Genomic DNA, 21218 nt, shown 5'->3' on the forward strand with positions numbered 1-21218 from the left:
AGATTACAACAACGACAACCATATGTATTTTGTCTGGCCAACACCACTTTGTATAAATTCGCCTTGCTTTGAACACCACATTGTATGAATGCGCCTGGGTGAATGTCGCCATTCGATAGTATTTGCAATTATCGATAGTACTTTTCTTTCGATACCAAGTAGGTATCGAAACTACGATTCGAGTGAAAAATGTAGGTGGATTCGAAACAAAAGTATCGAGTAAATACTCGTATTTACTTGTATCGGAACATCCCTAAGCTCTAGTAGCACATCAAAACATACTCTTCCTGGATGAAGTCATTTCTGCAGTAGTTTTCTTCAGTTTTATTCATTCAGGATTAGCCCAGAAAAATGCCGCTTTATGAAACAGTAATGCAGGAGAAACCACCTGTAGTTCTAGACATCGGAACTGCATATACCAAGTATGTGTGTGTGAATACTGGGGTCTTTAAAAACTAAGTGACGTCATATTTTGATTCCGTAGGCTGGGTTTTGCTGCAGAGGCTTATCCACGTAAGATCATACGGACAGAGGTCATACTCTCCAGTAGTGGCCAAACAAAAGCTTTATTAGAATATGCTAGCACAAGTGATTTATACGATCAATTTGTTGATTACTTGCAAATGATTTTCTTCAAGTAAGTCTGTGAGTATTGTTTGTGATTGCCTTCTTAAAATCTGAGTCCCCTAGGCACTTGCTTGTTATACCAAAAGAGCGGAAGATAGTGATTGTCGAGAATGTGCTGGGACAAACATTAATACGTGAAACTCTCGCGCGTGTTTTGTTTCGCCATTTTGAGGTGTCATCTATTATGTACGTGCCTTCGCATATGATTGCACTGGCCACACTCGCTGTACCTACCGGCGTTGTGGTTGACATCGGCTATTCTGAAACGACTGTGATGCCAGTTTACTGCCGCGTTCAAATCCTACAAGCATTCCAAGATCAAGCTTACGGAGGACGCGCTATACATGCAGAAATCAAACGACAGCTTTTGGAAGCAGGTGTGAAAGAAAAATATCTTACTGAGTCTGTATTAGAAGATATAAAGGTGCGTACCTGCTTCGTAACGAATTTCAAACGAGCCAAGGCCTACCGCAGCAGTCAAACACCAGAGCCACCTCCCAGCGTGGAATACCCGATCAACGGCGAAGAGATTATCAGTATACCAGGGCGACTTCGTGAAACGGCTTATGAAATAATGTTTGAAGAGAATAATGATCGTGATAGTCTACCACATTTGATATTGCGCGCGATACTTAGTTGTCCAATGGATGTTCGACGCTCATTAATCGAAAGTATTTTTGTGGTAGGAGGTGGCGCTATTATTATGGGATTGCTGTCACGTCTAAGAGCCGAAATGCAGTATTTAGCAGAAAAGGATGAAGAATACAATAAGAAACTATGTGGCGATATCAAATTTAAATTTCATAAAACAATCGGGAGAGAAAACTTTACAGCCTGGCTGGGCGGCTCGCTTTGCGGCGGTACTGATCTCATACAAACGCATTCGCTTACCAAGGAAGCATACGTGAAGAGTGATCGCGTACCAGACTGGATTAGCTTAGCAGATAAACGTTCGACAGGATCATAAGCCAAAGTAAAACAGTTGAATTTCTAACGTTCTACAATCCGTACTCGCATACTAAATTAGGCATACATCATTATTTAATAGAACACATCGCACATCTTCAAAAGAGGCACAACTGAAAAATCAGATCCGAAAATATAACCATTATACAAAAACAAGTACAACAGTAGTTTTATAGTTAGAGAATATCGAGCCCTAACGCCCAAAATAACGTAAGCAACATTTTTTTCAAAATTTCAGAAATATTCCTAGAGCATATAGATGCATTTCTGCATCAAAAAGAAAATTTTGAAAAAAATGTCGCTTCCGTTATTTTGGCAGTTAGGGCTCGATATAATCATGAAGAAAAAAATGTTTGCAGTAATTTAAATAAATTCTACGAATCGATTAATGTAGAATCAATCGACAAAAATTTTTTTTAGTTGTGGCCCTTTTGAAAATATTATGCTATATGTACATACATCGTTAATCTCAATGCGAAAGGTCCTATTTACCACTTTTTCTGAAATGTGTTTTTTTAGATATTCCGTTATTTGTTTCTCAGATACACTCATTTACCGAAATTGAAAGATAACTGCGCACCATGGAAGTCTGTGTACATGTAATTTGTCTATTTAGACGAATTTTTGCTGTTGATGAATAAAGTGATCTTCAAAATTTATCATAAACAATGAAATGAAATAAGTTTAAGAAGGCAATATCAAAATTATTCAGAATTCATAAAAAGAAAATGTAGGAGCAACCATGATAACAATATATGCTATGTTTTTGTCATGGGAGCAACTGCTAAAAATTACTATAGGCTCAATACACATTGTCATGATGGTCTCCGCATTCAACCAGTTTAAGGTATTCACATAAAATCACACTTGCCGTCATACATCTACACAACATGAACTTCATTTGATTGTTTTAAAGAGCAGCATTAACATTTATTGCCCCAAACCAGGCGCAAAAATGGCTTTGCGATTGTATTAGGAGCAATTCTTTCAGTGCACGGCTTTGGTTTGAACTTAGTTTAAACGCTCAAGATTACCGGTAATTTGGTAATTTTTACCGTGGATCTACGGTAAAAGTTACCGTCAAATCTTGTATGACAAATTAAGTAATTCAATCAAATAATTAAATTTAAATAAAAAGTAAAATATAGATCAACGACTTAACCTGAAAAATAAATTGTTTTTACTTTCAATGCAATTTTTATATATCGACCCGTATTTGCGATTTCATCGTAAGCAATAAACAATTTTTTTTTGTTGCAAACAGGTTACAAATACTATGCAAAAAAAGCAAAATGAATTTTATCGTTTGCTGTTTATACTTTTTCGTTCCTAAAATTTTATCGTAAGCGACACTGCGTGTACAGAGCTTTAGTTTTAACCGAAGTTCCATCGGCAGATGCAACAACTGAATGCTTCAAAATCAGCTTCTTTACCTCATCATTTTAGACATTTAGCTTTAAATATGTTCAGCTTATTCTGCGGATTGGCAGTGTTTATATTTAATTGACTTAAAATTAAGTTTTTCAAACTATCCTTAAAGTACCGATTATACAACATAAAAGCTATCGCAAGCGCCAATTTTTTTATAACTTACCTCTCAGCATGTTCAGGAAAAATATCGTAAGCGCCATTTTACCTTTAAACAATAAAATCCATAAAAATTGTTGCACTGTTTAAGGGAGAGTTAAAAAAAACTGTCGTATAAAATTTACTTTTTGTCGCTTAAGATAAAATCGCGTATACTGTAGTGTTTTAATAAAACAACTTCTCCAGATAAGTTGGCCATTTTGTGTTTAAAGCAATATTTCATTCGGTTCCCAAACAATGTTTTAACGATTAGATAGCCATAAGCGGGGTTTAAGATGCCCTAATAAGAGATGCAACTTTTTAAGGGCGACATATTTTAGTCCAAAGTCGAACATTCTAATACCATTTAAGTTGTTTTATAAAAATGTCACAAATAAACACTACACATACATACATATTTACGTATTTACATACATATGTGTACGTTTTTTTTTACATTATCAGCTTTGTTAAATTAGAATCCCTTTGCTTAGGAAACTAGCATATGTTTTTGCATAGTCTTCCATGCAATATCTTGCGCAACGTCTGCAAAATTAATTGGTATCTTTATAATTGTCATAGCAGTAACTAAAATATATTATAGGATTTATTCAATACATCTATTGATATCCCTATGGACTGGGCGATCTTTGAACCCTAGATAAACGTTTTTTTCATAGTTTAGAACTAGTTATCCACTCGCCTTCCGATTGAAACTAACAGACGACTTCATTCGCTCTACCCCTCACCGAAATGCGCGTTACAGACACTTTAAGATTGTTTGAAATATGGATTGGAAATCTATTCCGACAAGCCATAAGCTTAATCAAGAACAAGTCCTGGTTTCACCTTGATATTGGCCCGCGAAGCCATTTTAGGCAGCAGTCCTTGTTTTGTTGTTAAATTTAATCGCAATCTTGCCTCATCTTCTCTGAGTGCGAGCATATTTCGCGTATGCGTCTCTTTATTATCATTCTTATGTAAAGCAAAGTGTACGCGCAGCTCAGTTGCCAGTCGGAAAGCGCTCGGACACAACTCACATTTATAAACATTTTCACCNTAAGATTGTTTGAAATATGGATTGGAAATCTATTCCGACAAGCCATAAGCTTAATCAAGAACAAGTCCTGGTTTCACCTTGATATTGGCCCGCGAAGCCATTTTAGGCAGCAGTCCTTGTTTTGTTGTTAAATTTAATCGCAATCTTGCCTCATCTTCTCTGAGTGCGAGCATATTTCGCGTACGCGTCTCTTCATTATCATTCTTATGTAAAGCAAAGTGTACGCGCAGCTCAGTAGCCAGTCGGAAAGCGCTCGGACACAACTCACATTTATAAACATTTTCACCGAGGTGATTTCGCAAATGTTTGATTAGATCGTTACTTTGGGCAAAAGCGCGTTCACAGTAATTGCATTTGTAGGGCTTTTCGCCGGTATGAGTACGCATATGACGCCGTTGATGATCCATACAAACGAAGCTAGGCGGGGATATTTAAAAATTATCATGGGATTGGTGATTTTTTTTTTCAAACTTACCACTTCTCGCAGTATTCACATTTGTATGGTTTATCGCCATTATGATACATTTTATGTTTCTTTAACTGATACGGTTTACCAAATGCAGCACCACAAATATCACAAATATTTCGCTTTATCTGAAGATGCACGGCTTTGTGTGAAGCCAAGTCGCTGAGACATGGAAATTTCTTGGGACAGTCAGGACATTCATACCGTTTAACACCAGTGTGCCGTAAGAGATGCTGTTTCATATTGCTGCGGAAAAAATTATTTTAAACAATTTTGAAGCAAAAAAAACAAAAAAAAAAAAAACCGAATACAATTCTCATATACAAATTTTGAAGTTCCGCTAATATCTTAAAGATTCAATGATCGCAACTAAACCAAATAACCGTCGGTAAGAAATTAAAACTACTTTTATTTATTTGCTGCAGGATTTTTAGATGTACCTTGAACTGTTAAATGCTTTCCCACACTCCGAACACAAGAACGGCTGCTCTCCGGTATGTGTGCGTAAGTGATCCTTTAAAGTGCCAGATTGTTGAAAGCCTACAAGCATTGTTCACATTTATACAAAGTTGACAATGTGGTTGTTCACGCTTGCCAGGTTAAAAAGAATTATTTTTAACCAGATAACCAGGCAAGCGAGAACAACCACAATGTAATTTGTTAATAAACTTACTTTTATTGCAAAATTCGCAAACATACAGCTTTATGTCCGTCTGTGGGGTTTTTTCAAAATGCCGTTGTCGTTTATGTCTCGTCAGAGTACGCTGTGAAAGGTATTGCTTTTCACACAAGTCACATGAATAACTGGGATTTTTTCCCTCTGCTTCAGCTTTCTCATCATGTGTCAGCCTATGTTTGTATAATCCTTCAGGTTTGTTGAATCTCCGGTTGCAAATATCACATGCAAGTTGATAATGCTGGTCAGTATTCATTGGCTGAGGGGGCAATTTTTTTCGCTCCTCCCATTTTATATGCCTTTTTAGGTGTCTTTGTAGAAATCGGCGGGATGAAAACGTTTTATTACACAGGTTACAGGTATGTGTGGATGACCTGAAAGTAATATTATATATACAAATATGGAGATCATCTTATTTTTTATTTAGTTATACTCACGCTTCTTTTGCTTGTTCACACCGAACTTTTCTAGATTTGTTCAAATTAACTTTAACTTTCACATCAGTCTTTAAAAGGTTTCTGCCTTTTCTTGCTCTCAGTTTAGGCTTATCGCCTGTCCGATCTCCGTCTAAATCTTCCTTGCTTGAACCCTCCACACTCGTTGTTGACTTGTCTTGGACTGCTGCTCGTGGCCCCGTTTCGATTTTCGTACGTAGGTCTCCAGTTACAGACTTCAAATCTAGCATTGTTTCGTGTGTACTATAGTGATCAGTGCATATATCTTCATCACTTAGCTCCATTTTGAGGTATTCACAAACACGGCTTGGAGTATCGTCTTTACAAGTTGTCCGTGATTCGCAAATGCTTTGTAGCGGGTCATTAGCGCCCGTAAGTGGCTCATCAGGTGCAGTAGTTACAGGCTCACTCCCAATTTCATCATCTCTGACTTCTACAATTGCTTCTATCATTGAAACCTCTGTCGTCATCACTTTATCCTCTGTTATCAGTTTTACATCTGGATATTTTTTAGCTAGTACTTTGCGCATTTCCTGATCTGATTGCATGCACATCTGCTGGAAACGATAGACGCTCACTAATTGCTCCAAACATCCTCGGCACATTTTGTTTGGTAATTCGTCACTGAGGTTGACTTCCAGACACGGGGTAGTGCTAGCTAGTAATTCAATTATGCGCATGTTTCCGCAGTCTGCGACTATATCAAAGATGGGTTTCCACTGTTGCTCAGGTTGCTCGGCAGTTAGTTCAACTGTAGAGGTAACTGCGGCCGCATCAGCCACTTCATGCATGCAAGCTCTACAAAGGAAATCGAAATGCAATTCACTTACTGCGTCCATACCTGCATACTATGTTTGTTTACACAAATTTTATAAATTTGTTTAACTTTTTCTGCGTATTTTTTCAAGAAAAAACAGCTGGGGACGTCGGAAAATCATTGATTCATCGAAAATATCGATGTTTTGTTTCGATAAATCAAAACTTTTCCACACGATGTATTAATTGTAGATGTATCGATGTTTTTTGAAAACTGTCAGTTCCAGTACATTGAAGCTGATGCCACATACATAAAACGTTTGTTTCGCTTTGCGTAGCAGATTCGCTTTGACAGATAAGATGAATTGTATGAAAATGCACAAGGCATGTCACATGGATCGTTAAAGCTGCAGCGCGAAGCGAACAGATGGCAAACTCCCATTATTTTGCGCGTTTTGATTATCAGCCGGTTATTTTGTTTCGTCCAAATTCGAGCTTTCATGTAGAAACATAAAACCTAATAAATCCACAGCAATTTTGACGAGTAAAAAAAAGCAGAACAAAATTGTTTTCTTGGCGTTCATTGTGGCAGACCTTTTGCGTGTGGCGCTTTGCTGGTAAAGTTATAAATGCCACGCAAAGCCACAAAGTTTTATTTGGCATCAGCTTGAGGGTCTTTTTTTTAGTAGACGGCTGTGATTTACGGATCTAAAATGGGGTTTACATAGGACAACTTCGCTTTCTGGGCTGTTTTGGGCACCTGCGGGCTCGTGTGGAACAAACCTAATACATCGATGTATTTTTGTCATTTTTGCCTTCACCGGCCGTGATTACACTATCGATATTTTCCGATACTATCGAGAGCCACTATCAATAGTATCGATATCTCGAAATTTTAAAATGAACATACCAAGGCGAATTTATACAAGGTTGATGGCGAATTAAATTTTCGCTGCGGTACTACTGAATGTCAAAATGATGTGTTTGTTGTAAACAAGGCGAACTCATTCTACAACAAACACATCATTTTGACATTAAAGAGCGAAATACACCACACAAGCGGCTTGTCAAACATTCTTCAAACCTACTTTTCCCATTTCGCCATACACCATGCAAACATGACTCGTTCAAGCAAAGAATTTTAGTTTTCTTCGAGTTCGCAATGCTAAATATTATGGTTTTCTTTCATTTTCCTCTCTTACGTCCTTACTCGGTGAAAATTTCGTTGCGAATGAGGCGAATTTGCTATACACAACGCAAGCGGTTTGATCAAACATCAACATGGCGGCCAGAAAATCAAAAAATTTTGATTTTTGCTCAAATTTCCCTCAAGCGGTTTGTCAAACCTTCAAACACCCCCATACACAGCACAAATGGCTTGAAGCAAAGGGAAATTTCGCTTGGTTTGTCAAACCGCTTGTGTGGTGTATTTCGCTCTTAAGACGTACCTCGGCGAAAACCTAAATTCGCCATCAACACCACCTTGTATAAATTCGCCTTGGAACATACTTATGGACTGCACTGTTCTACACCTTTTTTGCACCAACTGAACACAGCTAATATGAGTTTCACAAGAACATATCATTTTACAGTGTAATTTTCTACAATTTCATCATAAATTATGTCAAATCAACTCTTAATTAGGTATAAGTCACAAGAAACAAGAAAAAATAACAAAAAATTTCGATAGTCCCATCGATAGTTTTCTAGCTCTTCCTCTCGGTTCGATTCGTTACTGGACATTGCTTCCGGCTTATCTCTGGTGGTGATCAGACCATGGGCACCCTTCTCGCCTGATTTATTCGCCTCTTCTGTCCAATGCACTCAGGCTTCTATCCTCGATCTGCACTGCGTTTACATCATCTTGCTACCCACTCTTCGACCGACTGAGGGACACCGACCCCATATAATCATGCTTTTAATCCACTATAGGGTTTTATTGATTCCCGGAACAAGTGCAGAATACCTACATTTCTCTACTTTGAACTTCAATAACACCAGTAATTATTATTTCCCAAAAAAAAAACTTTATACTGTTATGATCAGGAGCCCCCTATCGATCGTAATATAAATTTTTTAAATTTGGAAATTGTAGGTATTCTACATTTAAGCCCAAAGTATGTATCTAACTTTAGAGAAATATTTTGATTTTACATTAGAATTCTAATGTAGTTATCGAATCGAAAATCAGAATTATGTTAGAAATGGATTAGAGATTGATTAGAAAAGCAATAGAAATTAGAAACCAATTCAAGTTTAGATTACGATTAAATATCTAGCCTTTTTCTCGATATTCAGATATTCGATATTCTCCTTTTCGTATAACTCTCGACAGTTTCTATAATCAAGCTCAATACATTGAATCATGGTGTGTAGATACATATCTTTATTATAATCTCTTCAATTTTTTTCATAAAAAAAATAAAATAAAAATGTTTATTCTTCGGTAGTACGATAAGGTTTCTCGTTTATTGGCATTTTCCACCAATTTCACACTGCAACAACAAAACTATGTATATTTTATAAATTTAGTGTTGGCCTTACGGACTGGGCTCTCTGTTGGGCTTAAACTACCGATTTTTGATTGGCTTAGAACGTTTCCTTCGTCCCGCTTCTGCGAATTTCGATAAAATATCAGACTATTTAAAATTTTATTGACGAACTCTACTTGCCTTCCGCTTCATCTTCTTGTATGGTACTTAAAGTAGTACTCGGCGAGCTTTTTGCCTCTTTGGAGCGCCGCGCACGTATACGTTCACTGCCCAATGAGCTGGCAATACTCGCCAAATCATCATCCTTTTCCTCCTGATAAACGAGGTAATAAAGAATTATGTATGTTTGGAAATACTGATAATAAAATGAACAGACTCTCCCCACACTCACCTTATCCTTCATCGAACTTCGCGTTACACGACGCTTCGGTGTGCCTGAAACATTACTTTGGTGTGATGAAATCGATTCGACATCATCGCTGTCCTGCACAGTGGACCGCGAGCTACGGCGCTTGCTGGCGCGCTTCGGTATGGGTGGTGATATGGATGCACCACTGCGCGGTCCCACTGCCGGTGCATTTCTGCTAAGTGCAGCCGATTTCTCCATTATAGCCAGTTGAGTACGTGTCAATCGACGCGCCGATGAGTATAAGGCGGTTTGTGCGTCATTTTCACTTGTTTTAATTGATTTTTCAGTTTCACGTTCGCCCTCTTCTAGTGGCTGCGCAGCATACAGGTTTTCGGTGTTGGCACTCTTCCTACGCGTTGTTTGTCGCAACGCTTAAGGTGTACCCACTTCGCTATTTGCAGCATCGGTCGCAGCGGTGCTACGGCGCGTACGCCGGCCACTCGGCGTAGACGGTTGCTCCGAAATACTGCTCGATATTGAAGAGCGGCGCGTGCGCTTGGCTTGAGACGTCTGTTCGCTACCGCTTACAACCGACGAATCTAATTCGCTCTCGGCAGAATTGAGACGCATGCGCGAACGTGTACGCGTTGAAGGTGAGTCCACTACTGGAGTGCTTTCGTTGATGGCATCGAGCAAATTTGAGCGGCGACGGGTGACAATTTGGGCAGGTGGTGGCACCGATGTGCCTCGTATTGCGCGCACGGGCATACCGCCACTTTCATCTTCATCATGTGGCATGGATACACCGCGCACACTTCGTCGCGTACGCGGCGTGGTGGTTAGAGCAGCGATTTCTTCACTGGATTGTGCTGAGCTGGCGCGTACGTTGCGACGACTGATACCGCGCGTTTCTGGCGTGCCTACAGAAATCTCTTGCTCTTGCTGGACTGTGGTCTGGGGAGGCATCGAGATACCGCGAGTATTGCGACGTGGTGTAATAATTTCGTCAACTGGTGTGCTGATAACCGCGTCTGCTGGCGGTGGCACAGAGGTCCCACGGCGACTGCAACGTGTACGCGTAGGAGTATTCGCTTGCCATTCTTCAGTCTCCTTTGGCAATATGTTTGAGGAAGTGTGTGAGCTTTTAGAAGCATTCTTTTCGTTGGCCTTTTTCGAGGCGGCTTGTTTTTCAGTAACTGAGCTATTGCTCTCCAATGCTTCCTTTATGGGTATCGGGCTTTGCGACGATTGCGTAGACTCTTGTTCAGTGTCCGGCTTCGCTGGTTCAACAATCGCTTGGCCAATATTTTCAAATTCAACAGCTTTTGTTGCAACTTTAACCGACGAATTTTTCTCTGCAGTTGTATTTGCTGCCTCCGCTTTAACTTCTATTCGCTCCGCCTCACTGAGATCGCATTCCTCCACGTGGAGAGTGATTTGCTCCTCCTCAATCGGCTCGTTTTCAGTGTTTTCTGAACCTTGTTGTTGTTGTAGCAGCATACAAATTCCCCAAAGACTTTTTGGGGAGTGTTGCTGGAGTGACAGTCCTTGGCCAGATATAAATCTGGGTCGTTCCGGTTACGTAGACCCGACTGTCGTTCTCCGCATTCCACACTTTTCTGCCCTTTTATTTCTGGCACCCCTGCTGCAACTTTTTCTGTATCTTCGATTTCATTCATCCGCAAATGGATTCGTTCTTGCCCTTTTGCCTCGTCTTTCTCAGTTCCTTCTATATCCTTCGAGCTCGGGACATCATTTGCCAATTCTATTTCAGCTTCTTCATGTCTATCCTTATTTGTGATACATATTCCCACCGCAGAGAAATGCCGTGCATCGTCTATCTTTGGCACATCTCTCTGAATACTTTCAGTGGACTCTTGGACACCTCCGAATTTGTTCTTAGCATACACAGAGCAGGTTGGTTTTTCTTCGTTGTTCAATGTGTCTTGTACTAAGTTCTCTGGTGGTTTTGTAGTAAAATTCGCACTTTGTATAACGGCCTGCTTAGTAGTGCTGGCAGTTTCCATTTCAAAATTTAACTCAATTTTACGCTCCTCCCGAAATTCAAGACTTTCGCTTGTCGTCTCCGCGCCGTAATAAAACACATCAGTGTCCAGCTCCTCGTAGACCTCTTTCGTGGTTTTTGTGTATGCGCTAACGTTTAGCTCTTCAATTGTGATTTCAGCGTCTTTTTGCATAAAGACACTCTTGCTGAAGTAGTTGCACCCAACTTGGCTTCCTTCCTCTGGTTGTTGTTCATCACCGGACTCCTCAAAAACAACAGTTTCACGCATCGCCAGCTCTTCATAATCAGCACAGCTCGAAACGGCCCCTTCAACTACGAATCGGACATCGCTTTCCACTGAAGTGGAAGAATTACTACCATGTAGAGATGTATCTGGGCTTGCCTCCTGGGTATCTTGTGCTTGATTTGCGGTTTCCGGCAATGCGAAAAAAATTGCTTTCAAGACTTGACGTGTCTGAAAGGGGACTAAGTGTAGACAAGCGTCGATGAGGCGTTGTTAATGGTTGCCTTAGAAACTCTGTCGCAGCAGCCGTTTTACGTGGTGTCGTCAACTCGCCCTTCTCTGCTTGTAAATCAAAACCTCTTGCCGTCAAATGACCCGCCGACTTGTTCATCTGCATAAAATAAATAAAATAAAAAGAAAAAAGTATAAAATAAAATGTTACAAAAAAAAAAATTAAAAAAAAAAATTGTTTGAAGGCCAACACAACACGCGGTGTTCCCAAGCGGTCCCCCATCTAAGTACTAACCGCGCCCGACGCTGCTTAATTTCGGTGATCGGACGAGAACCGATGTATTCAGCGTGGTATGGTCGTTGGCAAATTTTGCTTGCCTAAAGTCTTATACATATCGTCGCCTGGGTAAAAGATTGTCGTATGTTACGCATGTACGTATGACGCTTACGACAATATTTTACCGAGGCGAGGATATGTGAATTAATATTGAATAAATGGCTAAAGCATGTGAAAGCAACAACAACTACTATCTATTTATAATATCCACATTTATGCATGTGTATGTACAGACATATATATACATACGTATGGATGCATTTGCATGTACATACAGATATTAAAGCGAAGATTTTGGCATAAATTTAAAGATATTTTACCTTAATGGCACTGCACTTTTGCAAATCAAGTGGTGTGGCAAAAAAATGTACCGAGCACACATAGGGATACTTTGGAGTTGTTTACTTAAACTACCTCCATTAAACTTCCTTTTGGTATCATGGGTTAGATGACTAAGAAGTNAAAAAAATGTACCGAGCACACATAGGGATACTTTGGAGTTGTTTACTTAAACTACTCCTTTAAACTTCCTTTTGGTATCATAGGTGAGATGACGTAAGAAGTTGTGAATGTGTTTGTAAATCGTTTGAATTTCAGGGCAAAGTGGTGAGCCGTTGCTGGCAGGTATAATTCGTAACAACACGAACGCATACCGTGTGTACGCATACATAGCAAACACGCTGTATGGAATAAGTATGCACATACGTTTGTATCATAATTGGTCAAAAATATTTTAATCTTTGTTAAAAATTCTGTGGTCCTGAAAAGGACCGTTTTTTGTTTTATTATCTCTGTATTGTCCGCAAAATTTATTTAACCGCCGAAACCATACAGAGTGCGGCCTTGTCTCTTCAGAGCATATACAACATCCATTGCTGTAACTGTCTTTCTTTTGGCATGTTCGGTATAAGTGACTGCATCACGGATAACATTTTCCAAAAATACCTTCAAAACTCCACGTGTTTCTTCATATATCAAACCAGATATACGTTTCACACCGCCACGACGAGCCAAACGTCTAATAGCTGGCTTGGTAATACCCTGGATGTTATCACGCAAAACTTTACGATGACGCTTGGCACCACCTTTTCCCAAACCTTTACCACCTTTGCCGCGACCAGTCATTTTTTTTTATATGTATATGTATATTTATTCACTAGTAGAGAACACAAACACTGCACTTCACCGAAATCGGTAACACAATTAATGCCTGAACTAAAAAGTGCCTGTATTTATGCAAGAATCTATGTTGCTGAATGAACAACCGAGATACACAAATAGAGTACAAAATATATCTCTATCTCCTTTCGACACGAAAATATTCGCGCACCGTCTTTAAAAGGGGTACAACTCAATATTACACGTTTGTCAGAAAATGCGAAAAACTATTTCTTAGTACATGATAATCATATCGTCAAGGGAGACTTTGTGTAGGTTTTTTTTAACAAATTATAACAAAAATTTTCTCCGGATTTTGCTGAAAGGTAAATAAAAGCTCAGTGTACATTTTTAGCGCATAAATTCAAAAATGACAAATTTTGTGTTGTGTCTCTTTTGAAGACGGTATGTGATGTCTCAACCCCATTATACTACTTTAGCAATGAACGGAAGAAACGTTTTTGTNCGTCAAGGGAGACTTTGTGTAGGTTTTTTTTAACAAATTATAACAAAAATTTTCTCCGGATTTTGCTGAAAGGTAAATAAAAGCTCAGTGTACATTTTTAGCGCATAAATTCAAAAATGACAAATTTTGTGTTGTGTCTCTTTTGAAGACGGTATGTGATGTCTCAACCCCATTATACTACTTTAGCAATGAACGGAAGAAACGTTTTTGTGTATATTATTATTTCCACACCGACGCAAAGGTATTATTTAATATTAGTACAGTGTACAGTGAATCAGTGTCAGTGTTCTTTCTTGAATAAAGTGAATAGTAGAAAATGGCTCGTACAAAGCAAACAGCCCGTAAATCGACTGGTGGTAAGGCACCACGCAAACAATTGGCAACAAAAGCTGCCCGTAAGAGTGCACCAGCGACTGGTGGTGTAAAGAAACCACATCGTTATCGTCCCGGTACAGTGGCTTTGCGTGAAATTCGTCGTTATCAAAAAAGTACTGAATTGTTGATCCGCAAATTGCCATTCCAGCGTTTGGTACGCGAAATTGCCCAGGATTTCAAGACCGATTTACGTTTCCAGAGTTCCGCTGTTATGGCTTTACAAGAAGCAAGTGAAGCATATTTAGTTGGCTTATTTGAAGATACCAATTTGTGCGCCATTCATGCCAAGCGCGTCACAATTATGCCCAAAGACATTCAACTGGCTAGACGTATTCGTGGAGAGCGTGCTTAAATAAATTACGAACGAAAAATCTCAATTTATAAAAAACGGTCCTTTTCAGGACCACAATTTTTTAAACAAAAGATCATCAAAGTTTTAATTATCAAAAATCGTTTCATTTTAAATATACATACATACATATTTACAGCATTAGTATTTTACCTACCGATTTTCACTCGTTTGCGAGTTATAAATTTGTGTACTGTACGTTTTGCATTTCAGTGACGCTGTTAGTTGTATGCATGCGTATGTACACACATACATACATATGTACATATGAATCATTAATATGAATGTTCTTGTGGCTACATATGTATGTATGTATGTGCAATTATTCTGTATCCACTATGTGGCTTATTCGGTTATTGTACATACACGTGTGTAAAAACAGTTTCTAAATAAGGGACAATTTTGGCGCGAAACCAAGAGCTTGGACTCTCGAAGTGGTTGGATTTGCACATATCATAAATGAAAATTTAATCAACTATTTTTAAGAAAATATATTTAATCTCTTTGTAAATGAATTTTGTCGTCCTGAAAAGGACGGTTTTGTTGCGTGGATGAAATGTTTAAATTGACTGCAATGTACACTTTAAGCTTTCTTTTCGGTTTTCTTGGGCAAAAGTACAGCTTGAATGTTAGGCAAAACACCACCTTGAGCAATGGTCACACCAGACAGCAGTTTATTCAATTCCTCATCATTGCGGATGGCCAATTGTAAATGACGTGGAATGATTCTGGTCTTTTTGTTATCACGAGCAGCATTACCAGCCAATTCAAGTACTTCAGCCGCCAAATATTCCATAACAGCAGCTAAATAAACTGGAGCGCCGGCACCAACACGTTCAGCATAGTTGCCTTTGCGCAACAAGCGATGAATACGACCGACGGGAAATTGAAGACCAGCACGGTTAGAACGAGACTTTGCCTTTCCCTTAACTTTGCCACCTTTACCACGACCAGACATTTTTGGTTATTTTTCTTTTATTTTTCACTTCACTAATAAAACACTTCACAGTATGCTCACAAGCAGTATATGCCAGGGCTATCAAGGTGCGCTGCTTATATACTTTTTCATTTGGTTGTCATTCATTTCATGTACTATGTATTTTAATTCGTGTTAGCCTTTTTCGCCGAGTCGTTGCGTTTGCCTGAATGTATTGTCGGAAAAAATGCACTTAAGCGTACACATTTCAAACCTTGTTATAGAGTGACTCAAAAGTGAAGTGAAGTGATTTGAAAAATGCCGCCTAAAACTAGTGGAAAAGCAGCGAAGAAAGCCGGCAAGGCTCAGAAGAATATCACCAAAAATGACAAGAAGAAGAAGCGCAAGAGGAAGGAAAGCTATGCCATCTACATCTACAAAGTTTTGAAGCAAGTACATCCCGATACCGGAATTTCGTCGAAGGCCATGAGCATCATGAACAGTTTTGTGAATGATATCTTTGAGCGTATTGCTGCTGAGGCATCACGTTTAGCCCACTACAACAAACGTTCAACCATTACCAGTCGCGAAATTCAGACTGCCGTACGTCTACTTTTACCTGGTGAATTGGCTAAGCACGCCGTCAGTGAAGGTACCAAGGCTGTCACCAAATATACAAGCTCTAAATAATTTGTCTAACCAAGATGCAGTGAAACAAAGAAATCGGCCCTTCTCAGGGCCACAACATATTAATTAAAGAGATATACAATTTCTGTGTATAAGCGCAAATCAAATATGTATATGTATGTATATGAAAATCAATTCAAGTAAGGGTTATGAATTCCTAAATGTCAATTGCGTTGCATACATACGTACAAAGTAGGTCCATAACGACCAGCTAAAAAAGTTTGACAATGCATTCCATTCCAGAACGCATACGAAATGTTAAAAAAAACGTGCTAAATGATGAAATGTAAAATGGCATTTGACATTTTAAATTTTTTTTTTAAAGAAGCGACGCATACAAATTTTAGTGGTTTGGAATTTTAAAAAATCTAAGATATTTAAAGAAAATAAAATGCCAAATGCCTTTCTACATATGTTAATTTATTTACTTACATATGTGCATTAGATAAAAATTTTTTTTCAGATATCTGATTGTGTAAACAAAGTATTTTTTGATCTTTTTGCCAATAGATTTTGTAGCCCTGAAAAGGGCTTTTTAAGTTTGTTTCGAGAATATGGATTCCGTAAACAAATTTACTTCTTAGCAGCTGTTGCTTTTTTTGCAGCTGGTTTTTTACTAGCGGCAGCTTTCTTTGGCTTGGCAGCGGCCGATTTTGCTTTTGCTGCCTTTGGTTTGGCGGCAGCTGATTTAGCTTTGGCTGGCTTTGCTTTCACTGCACCAGTCTTTTTTGCATCTTTCGCCTTGGCTTTTTCACTTTTCTTCTTTTCAGCTGTTTTCTTGCTAGCGACGGCTTTTGAAGGCCAACAACACGCGGTGAAGGCCAACAACACGCGGTGTTCCCAAGCGGTCCCCCATCTAAGTACTAACCGCGCCCGACGCTGCTTAATTTCGGTGATCGGACGAGAACCGATGTATTCAGCGTGGTATGGTCGTTGGCAAATTTTGCTTGCCTAAAGTCTTATACATATCGTCGCCTGGGTAAAAGATTGTCGTATGTTACGCATGTACGTATGACGCTTACGACAATATTTTACCGAGGCGAGGATATGTGAATTAATATTGAATAAATGGCTAAAGCATGTGAAAGCAACAACAACTACTATCTATTTATAATATCCACATTTATGCATGTGTATGTACATACATACATATATGTACGTATGGATGAATTTGCATGTACATACAGATATTAAAGCGAAGATTTTGGCATAAATTTAAAGATATTTTACCTTAATGGCACTGCACTTTTGCAAATCAAGTGGTGTGGCAAAAAAATGTACCGAGCACACATAGGGATACTTTGGAGTTGTTTACTTAAACTACCTCCATTAAACTTCCTTTTGGTATCATGGGTTAGATGACTAAGAAGTTGTGAATGTGTTTGTAAATCGTTTGAATTTCAGAGGAAAGTGGTGAGCCGTTGCTGGCAGGTATAATTCGTAACAACACGAACGCATACCGTGTGTACGCATACATAGCAAACACGCTGTATGGAATAAGTATGCACATTTATTTATTATTATTTATTTATTATTTGTAAAATTACAAAATAGTATGATTTGTATTTAATTGGTCAAAAATATTTTAATCTTTGTTAAAAATTCTGTGGTCCTGAAAAGGACCGTTTTTTGTTTTATTATGTTTCTATTGTCCGCAAAATTTATTTAACCGCCGAAACCATACAGAGTGCGGCCTTGTCTCTTCAGAGCATATACAACATCCATTGCTGTAACTGTCTTTCTTTTGGCATGTTCGGTATAAGTGACTGCATCACGGATAACATTTTCCAAAAATACCTTCAAAACTCCACGTGTTTCTTCATATATCAAACCAGATATACGTTTCACACCGCCACGACGAGCCAAACGTCTAATAGCTGGCTTGGTAATACCCTGGATGTTATCACGCAAAACTTTACGATGACGCTTGGCACCACCTTTTCCCAAACCTTTACCACCTTTGCCGCGACCAGTCATTTTTTTTTATATGTATATGTATATTTATTCACTAGTAGAGAACACAAACACTGCACTTCACCGAAATCGGTAACACAATTAATGCCTGAACTAAAAAGTGCCTGTATTTATACAAGAATCGTATGTTGCCGAATGAACAACCAAGATACACAAATAGAGTACAAAATATATCTCTATCTCGTTTCGACACGAAAATATTCGCGCACCGTCTTCAAAAGGAACGCAACTCAAAATTACACGTTTGTCAGAAAATGCGAAAAACTATTTCTTAGCACATGATAATCATATCAACAAGGGAGACTTTGCCTTAGGTTTTTTTAACAAATTATAACAAAAATTTTCTCCGGCTTTTGCTGAAAGGTAAAGAAAAGCTCAGTGTACATTTTTAGCGCATAAATTCAAAAATGACAAATTTTGTGTTGTGTCGCTTTTGAAGACGGTATGTAATATCTCAACCCCATTATACTACTTTAGCAATGAACGGGAGAAACGTTTTTGTGTATATTATTATTTCTACACTGACGCTAAGGTATTATTTAATATTAGTACAGTGTACAGTGAATCAGTGTTAGTGTTCTTTCTTGAATAAAGTGAATAGTAGAAAATGGCTCGTACAAAGCAAACAGCCCGTAAATCGACTGGTGGTAAGGCACCACGCAAACAATTGGCAACAAAAGCTGCCCGTAAGAGTGCACCAGCGACTGGTGGTGTAAAGAAACCACATCGTTATCGTCCCGGTACAGTGGCTTTGCGTGAAATTCGTCGTTATCAAAAAAGTACTGAATTGTTGATCCGCAAATTGCCATTCCAGCGTTTGGTACGCGAAATTGCCCAGGATTTCAAGACCGATTTACGTTTCCAGAGTTCCGCTGTTATGGCTTTACAAGAAGCAAGGAAGCATATTTAGTTGGCTTATTTGAAGATACCAATTTGTGCGCCATTCATGCCAAGCGCGTCACAATTATGCCCAAAGACATTCAACTGGCTAGACGTATTCGTGGAGAGCGTGCTTAAATAAATTACGAACGAAAAATCTCAATTTATAAAAAACGGTCCTTTTCAGGACCACAATTTTTTAAACAAAAGATCATCAAAGTTTTAATTATCAAAAATCGTTTTATTTCGAATATACATACATATTTACAACATTAGTATTTTACCTACCGATTTTCACTCGTTTGCGAGGTATAAATTTGTGTACTGTACCTTTTGCATTTCAGTGACGCTGTTAGTTAGTTGTATGCATGCGCATGTACATACATATGTATGTATGTACATATATACGTAAAAGTATACCTAAATATGTATGTATGTGCAATTATTCTGTATCCACTGTGGCTTATTCAGTTATTGTACGTACACGTGTGTAAAAACAGTTTCTAAATAAGGGGCAATTTTGGCGCGAATCCAAGCGCTTGGACTCTCGAAGTGGTTGTTGATTTTATATGCACACAATATACATATAAAATTTCTTTGATTGGCACATATAATAAATGAAAATTAATCAACTATTTTTAAGAAAATATATTTAATCTCTTTGTAAATGAATTTTGTCGTCCTGAAAAGGACGGTTTTGTTGCGTGGATGAAATGTTTAAATTGACTGCAATGTACACTTTAAGCTTTCTTTTCGGTTTTCTTGGGCAAAAGTACAGCTTGAATGTTAGGCAAAACACCACCTTGAGCAATGGTCACACCAGACAGCAGTTTATTCAATTCCTCATCATTGCGGATGGCCAATTGTAAATGACGTGGAATGATTCTGGTCTTTTTGTTATCACGAGCAGCATTACCAGCCAATTCAAGTACTTCAGCCGCCAAATATTCCATAACAGCAGCTAAATAAACTGGAGCCCGGCACCAACACGTTCAGCATAGTTGCCTTTGCGCAACAAGCGATGAATACGACCGACGGGAAATTGAAGACCAGCACGGTTGAACGAGACTTTGCCTTTCCCTTAACTTTGCCACCTTTACCACGACCAGACATTTTTGGTTATTTTTCTTTTATTTTTCACTTCACTAATAAAACACTTCACAGTATGCTCACAAGCAGTATATGTTAGGACTATCAATATGCGCTGCTTATATACTTTTTCATTTGGTTGTCATTCATCCCCTTTTCTATGTATTCGAATTCGTGTTTGCCTTTTGCGTCGATTCGTTGCGTTTGCCTGAATGTATTGTCGGAAAAAATGTACTTAAGTGTACACATTTCAAACGTTGTTATAGAGTGACTCAAAAGTGAAGTGAAGTGATTTTGAAAAATGCCGCCTAAAACTAGTGGAAAAGCAGCGAAGAAAGCCGGCAAGGCTCAGAAGAATATCACCAAAAATGACAAGAAGAAGAAGCGCAAGAGGAAGGAAAGCTATGCCATCTACATCTACAAAGTTTTGAAGCAAGTACATCCCGATACCGGAATTTCGTCGAAGGCCATGAGCATCATGAACAGTTTTGTGAATGATATCTTTGAGCGTATTGCTGCTGAGGCATCACGTTTAGCCCACTACAACAAACGTTCAACCATTACCAGTCGCGAAATTCAGACTGCCGTACGTCTACTTTTACCTGGTGAATTGGCTAAGCACGCCGTCAGTGAAGGTACCAAGGCTGTCACCAAATATACAAGCTCTAAATAATTTGTCTAACCAAGATGCAGTGAAACAAAGAAATCGGCCCTTCTCAGGGCCACAACATATTAATTAAAGAGATATAAAATTTCTGTATATAAGGGCAAATAAAATGTATGTATGTATAAATATATGAAATTCAATTTAAGTAAGGAAAAAATTAAATTCAATTTACGTAAGGAAAAAGTGCTATGAATTTCTAAATGTACAGTACACAAAGTAGATCCATAAGCTAAATGCATAACATCATCAGAAAGCATCCGAAATGTTAAAAGAAACGTGTACAAATGATGAAATGTAAAATGGCATTAATTTATATATTTTTTTTTTTTAAAGAAGCGACGAGTTTTAGTACGTTGGAATTTTCAAAAATCTTAATTTTCAGATACATATCTGATTGTGTAAACAAAGTATTTTTTGATCTGTTTGCT

The 21218-nt window shown here is 38.5% G+C and overlaps 8 protein-coding genes and 2 pseudogenes across 8 annotated transcripts; 4 read left to right on the forward strand and 6 right to left on the reverse strand.

The window, feature by feature from the left end:
* The first annotated feature begins 219 nt into the window (after positions 1-219).
* Positions 220-1864, forward strand: Arp10 (Actin-related protein 10). The gene is made up of 3 exons (XM_017625501.1): positions 220-422; positions 485-637; positions 691-1864. The coding sequence occupies exons 1-3, from the start codon at positions 352-354 to the stop codon at positions 1592-1594; spliced, it is 1128 nt and encodes a 375-aa protein (XP_017480990.1). The 5' UTR covers positions 220-351; the 3' UTR covers positions 1595-1864.
* A 1105-nt stretch (positions 1865-2969) lies between these two features.
* LOC108370127 (zinc finger protein 708-like) lies at positions 2970-7251 on the reverse strand. The gene is made up of 6 exons (XM_017625391.1): positions 5799-7251; positions 5359-5735; positions 5126-5225; positions 4695-4931; positions 4224-4636; positions 2970-3935 (listed from the first exon to the last, which is right to left on the reverse strand). The coding sequence occupies exons 1-5, from the start codon at positions 6653-6655 to the stop codon at positions 4270-4272; spliced, it is 1938 nt and encodes a 645-aa protein (XP_017480880.1). The 5' UTR covers positions 6656-7251; the 3' UTR covers positions 2970-3935; positions 4224-4269.
* Positions 7252-8989: 1738 nt separating this feature from the next.
* LOC108370543 (uncharacterized) lies at positions 8990-9841 on the reverse strand. The gene is made up of 3 exons (XM_017625879.1): positions 9456-9841; positions 9245-9377; positions 8990-9186 (listed from the first exon to the last, which is right to left on the reverse strand). The coding sequence occupies exons 1-3, from the start codon at positions 9669-9671 to the stop codon at positions 9143-9145; spliced, it is 393 nt and encodes a 130-aa protein (XP_017481368.1). The 5' UTR covers positions 9672-9841; the 3' UTR covers positions 8990-9142.
* Positions 9842-12983: 3142 nt separating this feature from the next.
* LOC108370380 (histone H4) lies at positions 12984-13448 on the reverse strand. The gene has a single exon (XM_017625714.1). The coding sequence runs from the start codon at positions 13353-13355 to the stop codon at positions 13044-13046; it is 312 nt and encodes a 103-aa protein (XP_017481203.1). The 5' UTR covers positions 13356-13448; the 3' UTR covers positions 12984-13043.
* Positions 13449-14124: 676 nt separating this feature from the next.
* On the forward strand, positions 14125-19229 carry LOC108370026 (histone H3-like; annotated as a pseudogene).
* LOC108370336 (histone H2A) lies at positions 15094-15609 on the reverse strand. The gene has a single exon (XM_017625661.1). The coding sequence runs from the start codon at positions 15534-15536 to the stop codon at positions 15162-15164; it is 375 nt and encodes a 124-aa protein (XP_017481150.1). The 5' UTR covers positions 15537-15609; the 3' UTR covers positions 15094-15161.
* On the forward strand, positions 15760-16239 carry LOC108370355 (histone H2B). The gene has a single exon (XM_017625683.1). It carries the CDS (start codon positions 15813-15815, stop codon positions 16182-16184), a length of 372 nt encoding a protein of 123 aa, XP_017481172.1. The 5' UTR covers positions 15760-15812; the 3' UTR covers positions 16185-16239.
* Positions 17784-18412, reverse strand: LOC108370370 (histone H4). The gene has a single exon (XM_017625704.1). The coding sequence runs from the start codon at positions 18156-18158 to the stop codon at positions 17847-17849; it is 312 nt and encodes a 103-aa protein (XP_017481193.1). The 5' UTR covers positions 18159-18412; the 3' UTR covers positions 17784-17846.
* Positions 19230-19706: 477 nt separating the features above from the next.
* LOC108370347 (histone H2A-like) lies at positions 19707-20271 on the reverse strand (annotated as a pseudogene).
* Positions 20272-20374: 103 nt separating this feature from the next.
* On the forward strand, positions 20375-20851 carry LOC108370365 (histone H2B). The gene has a single exon (XM_017625695.1). The coding sequence runs from the start codon at positions 20425-20427 to the stop codon at positions 20794-20796; it is 372 nt and encodes a 123-aa protein (XP_017481184.1). The 5' UTR covers positions 20375-20424; the 3' UTR covers positions 20797-20851.
* The last annotated feature ends 367 nt before the right edge of the window (positions 20852-21218 follow it).

This window comes from Rhagoletis zephyria, unplaced genomic scaffold (genome assembly GCF_001687245.7).
Source record: "Rhagoletis zephyria isolate East Lansing unplaced genomic scaffold, Rhagoletis_zephyria_1.1 Rzeph_scaffold_00061, whole genome shotgun sequence".
Classification (NCBI taxonomy): Eukaryota; Metazoa; Arthropoda; class Insecta; order Diptera; family Tephritidae; genus Rhagoletis; species Rhagoletis zephyria.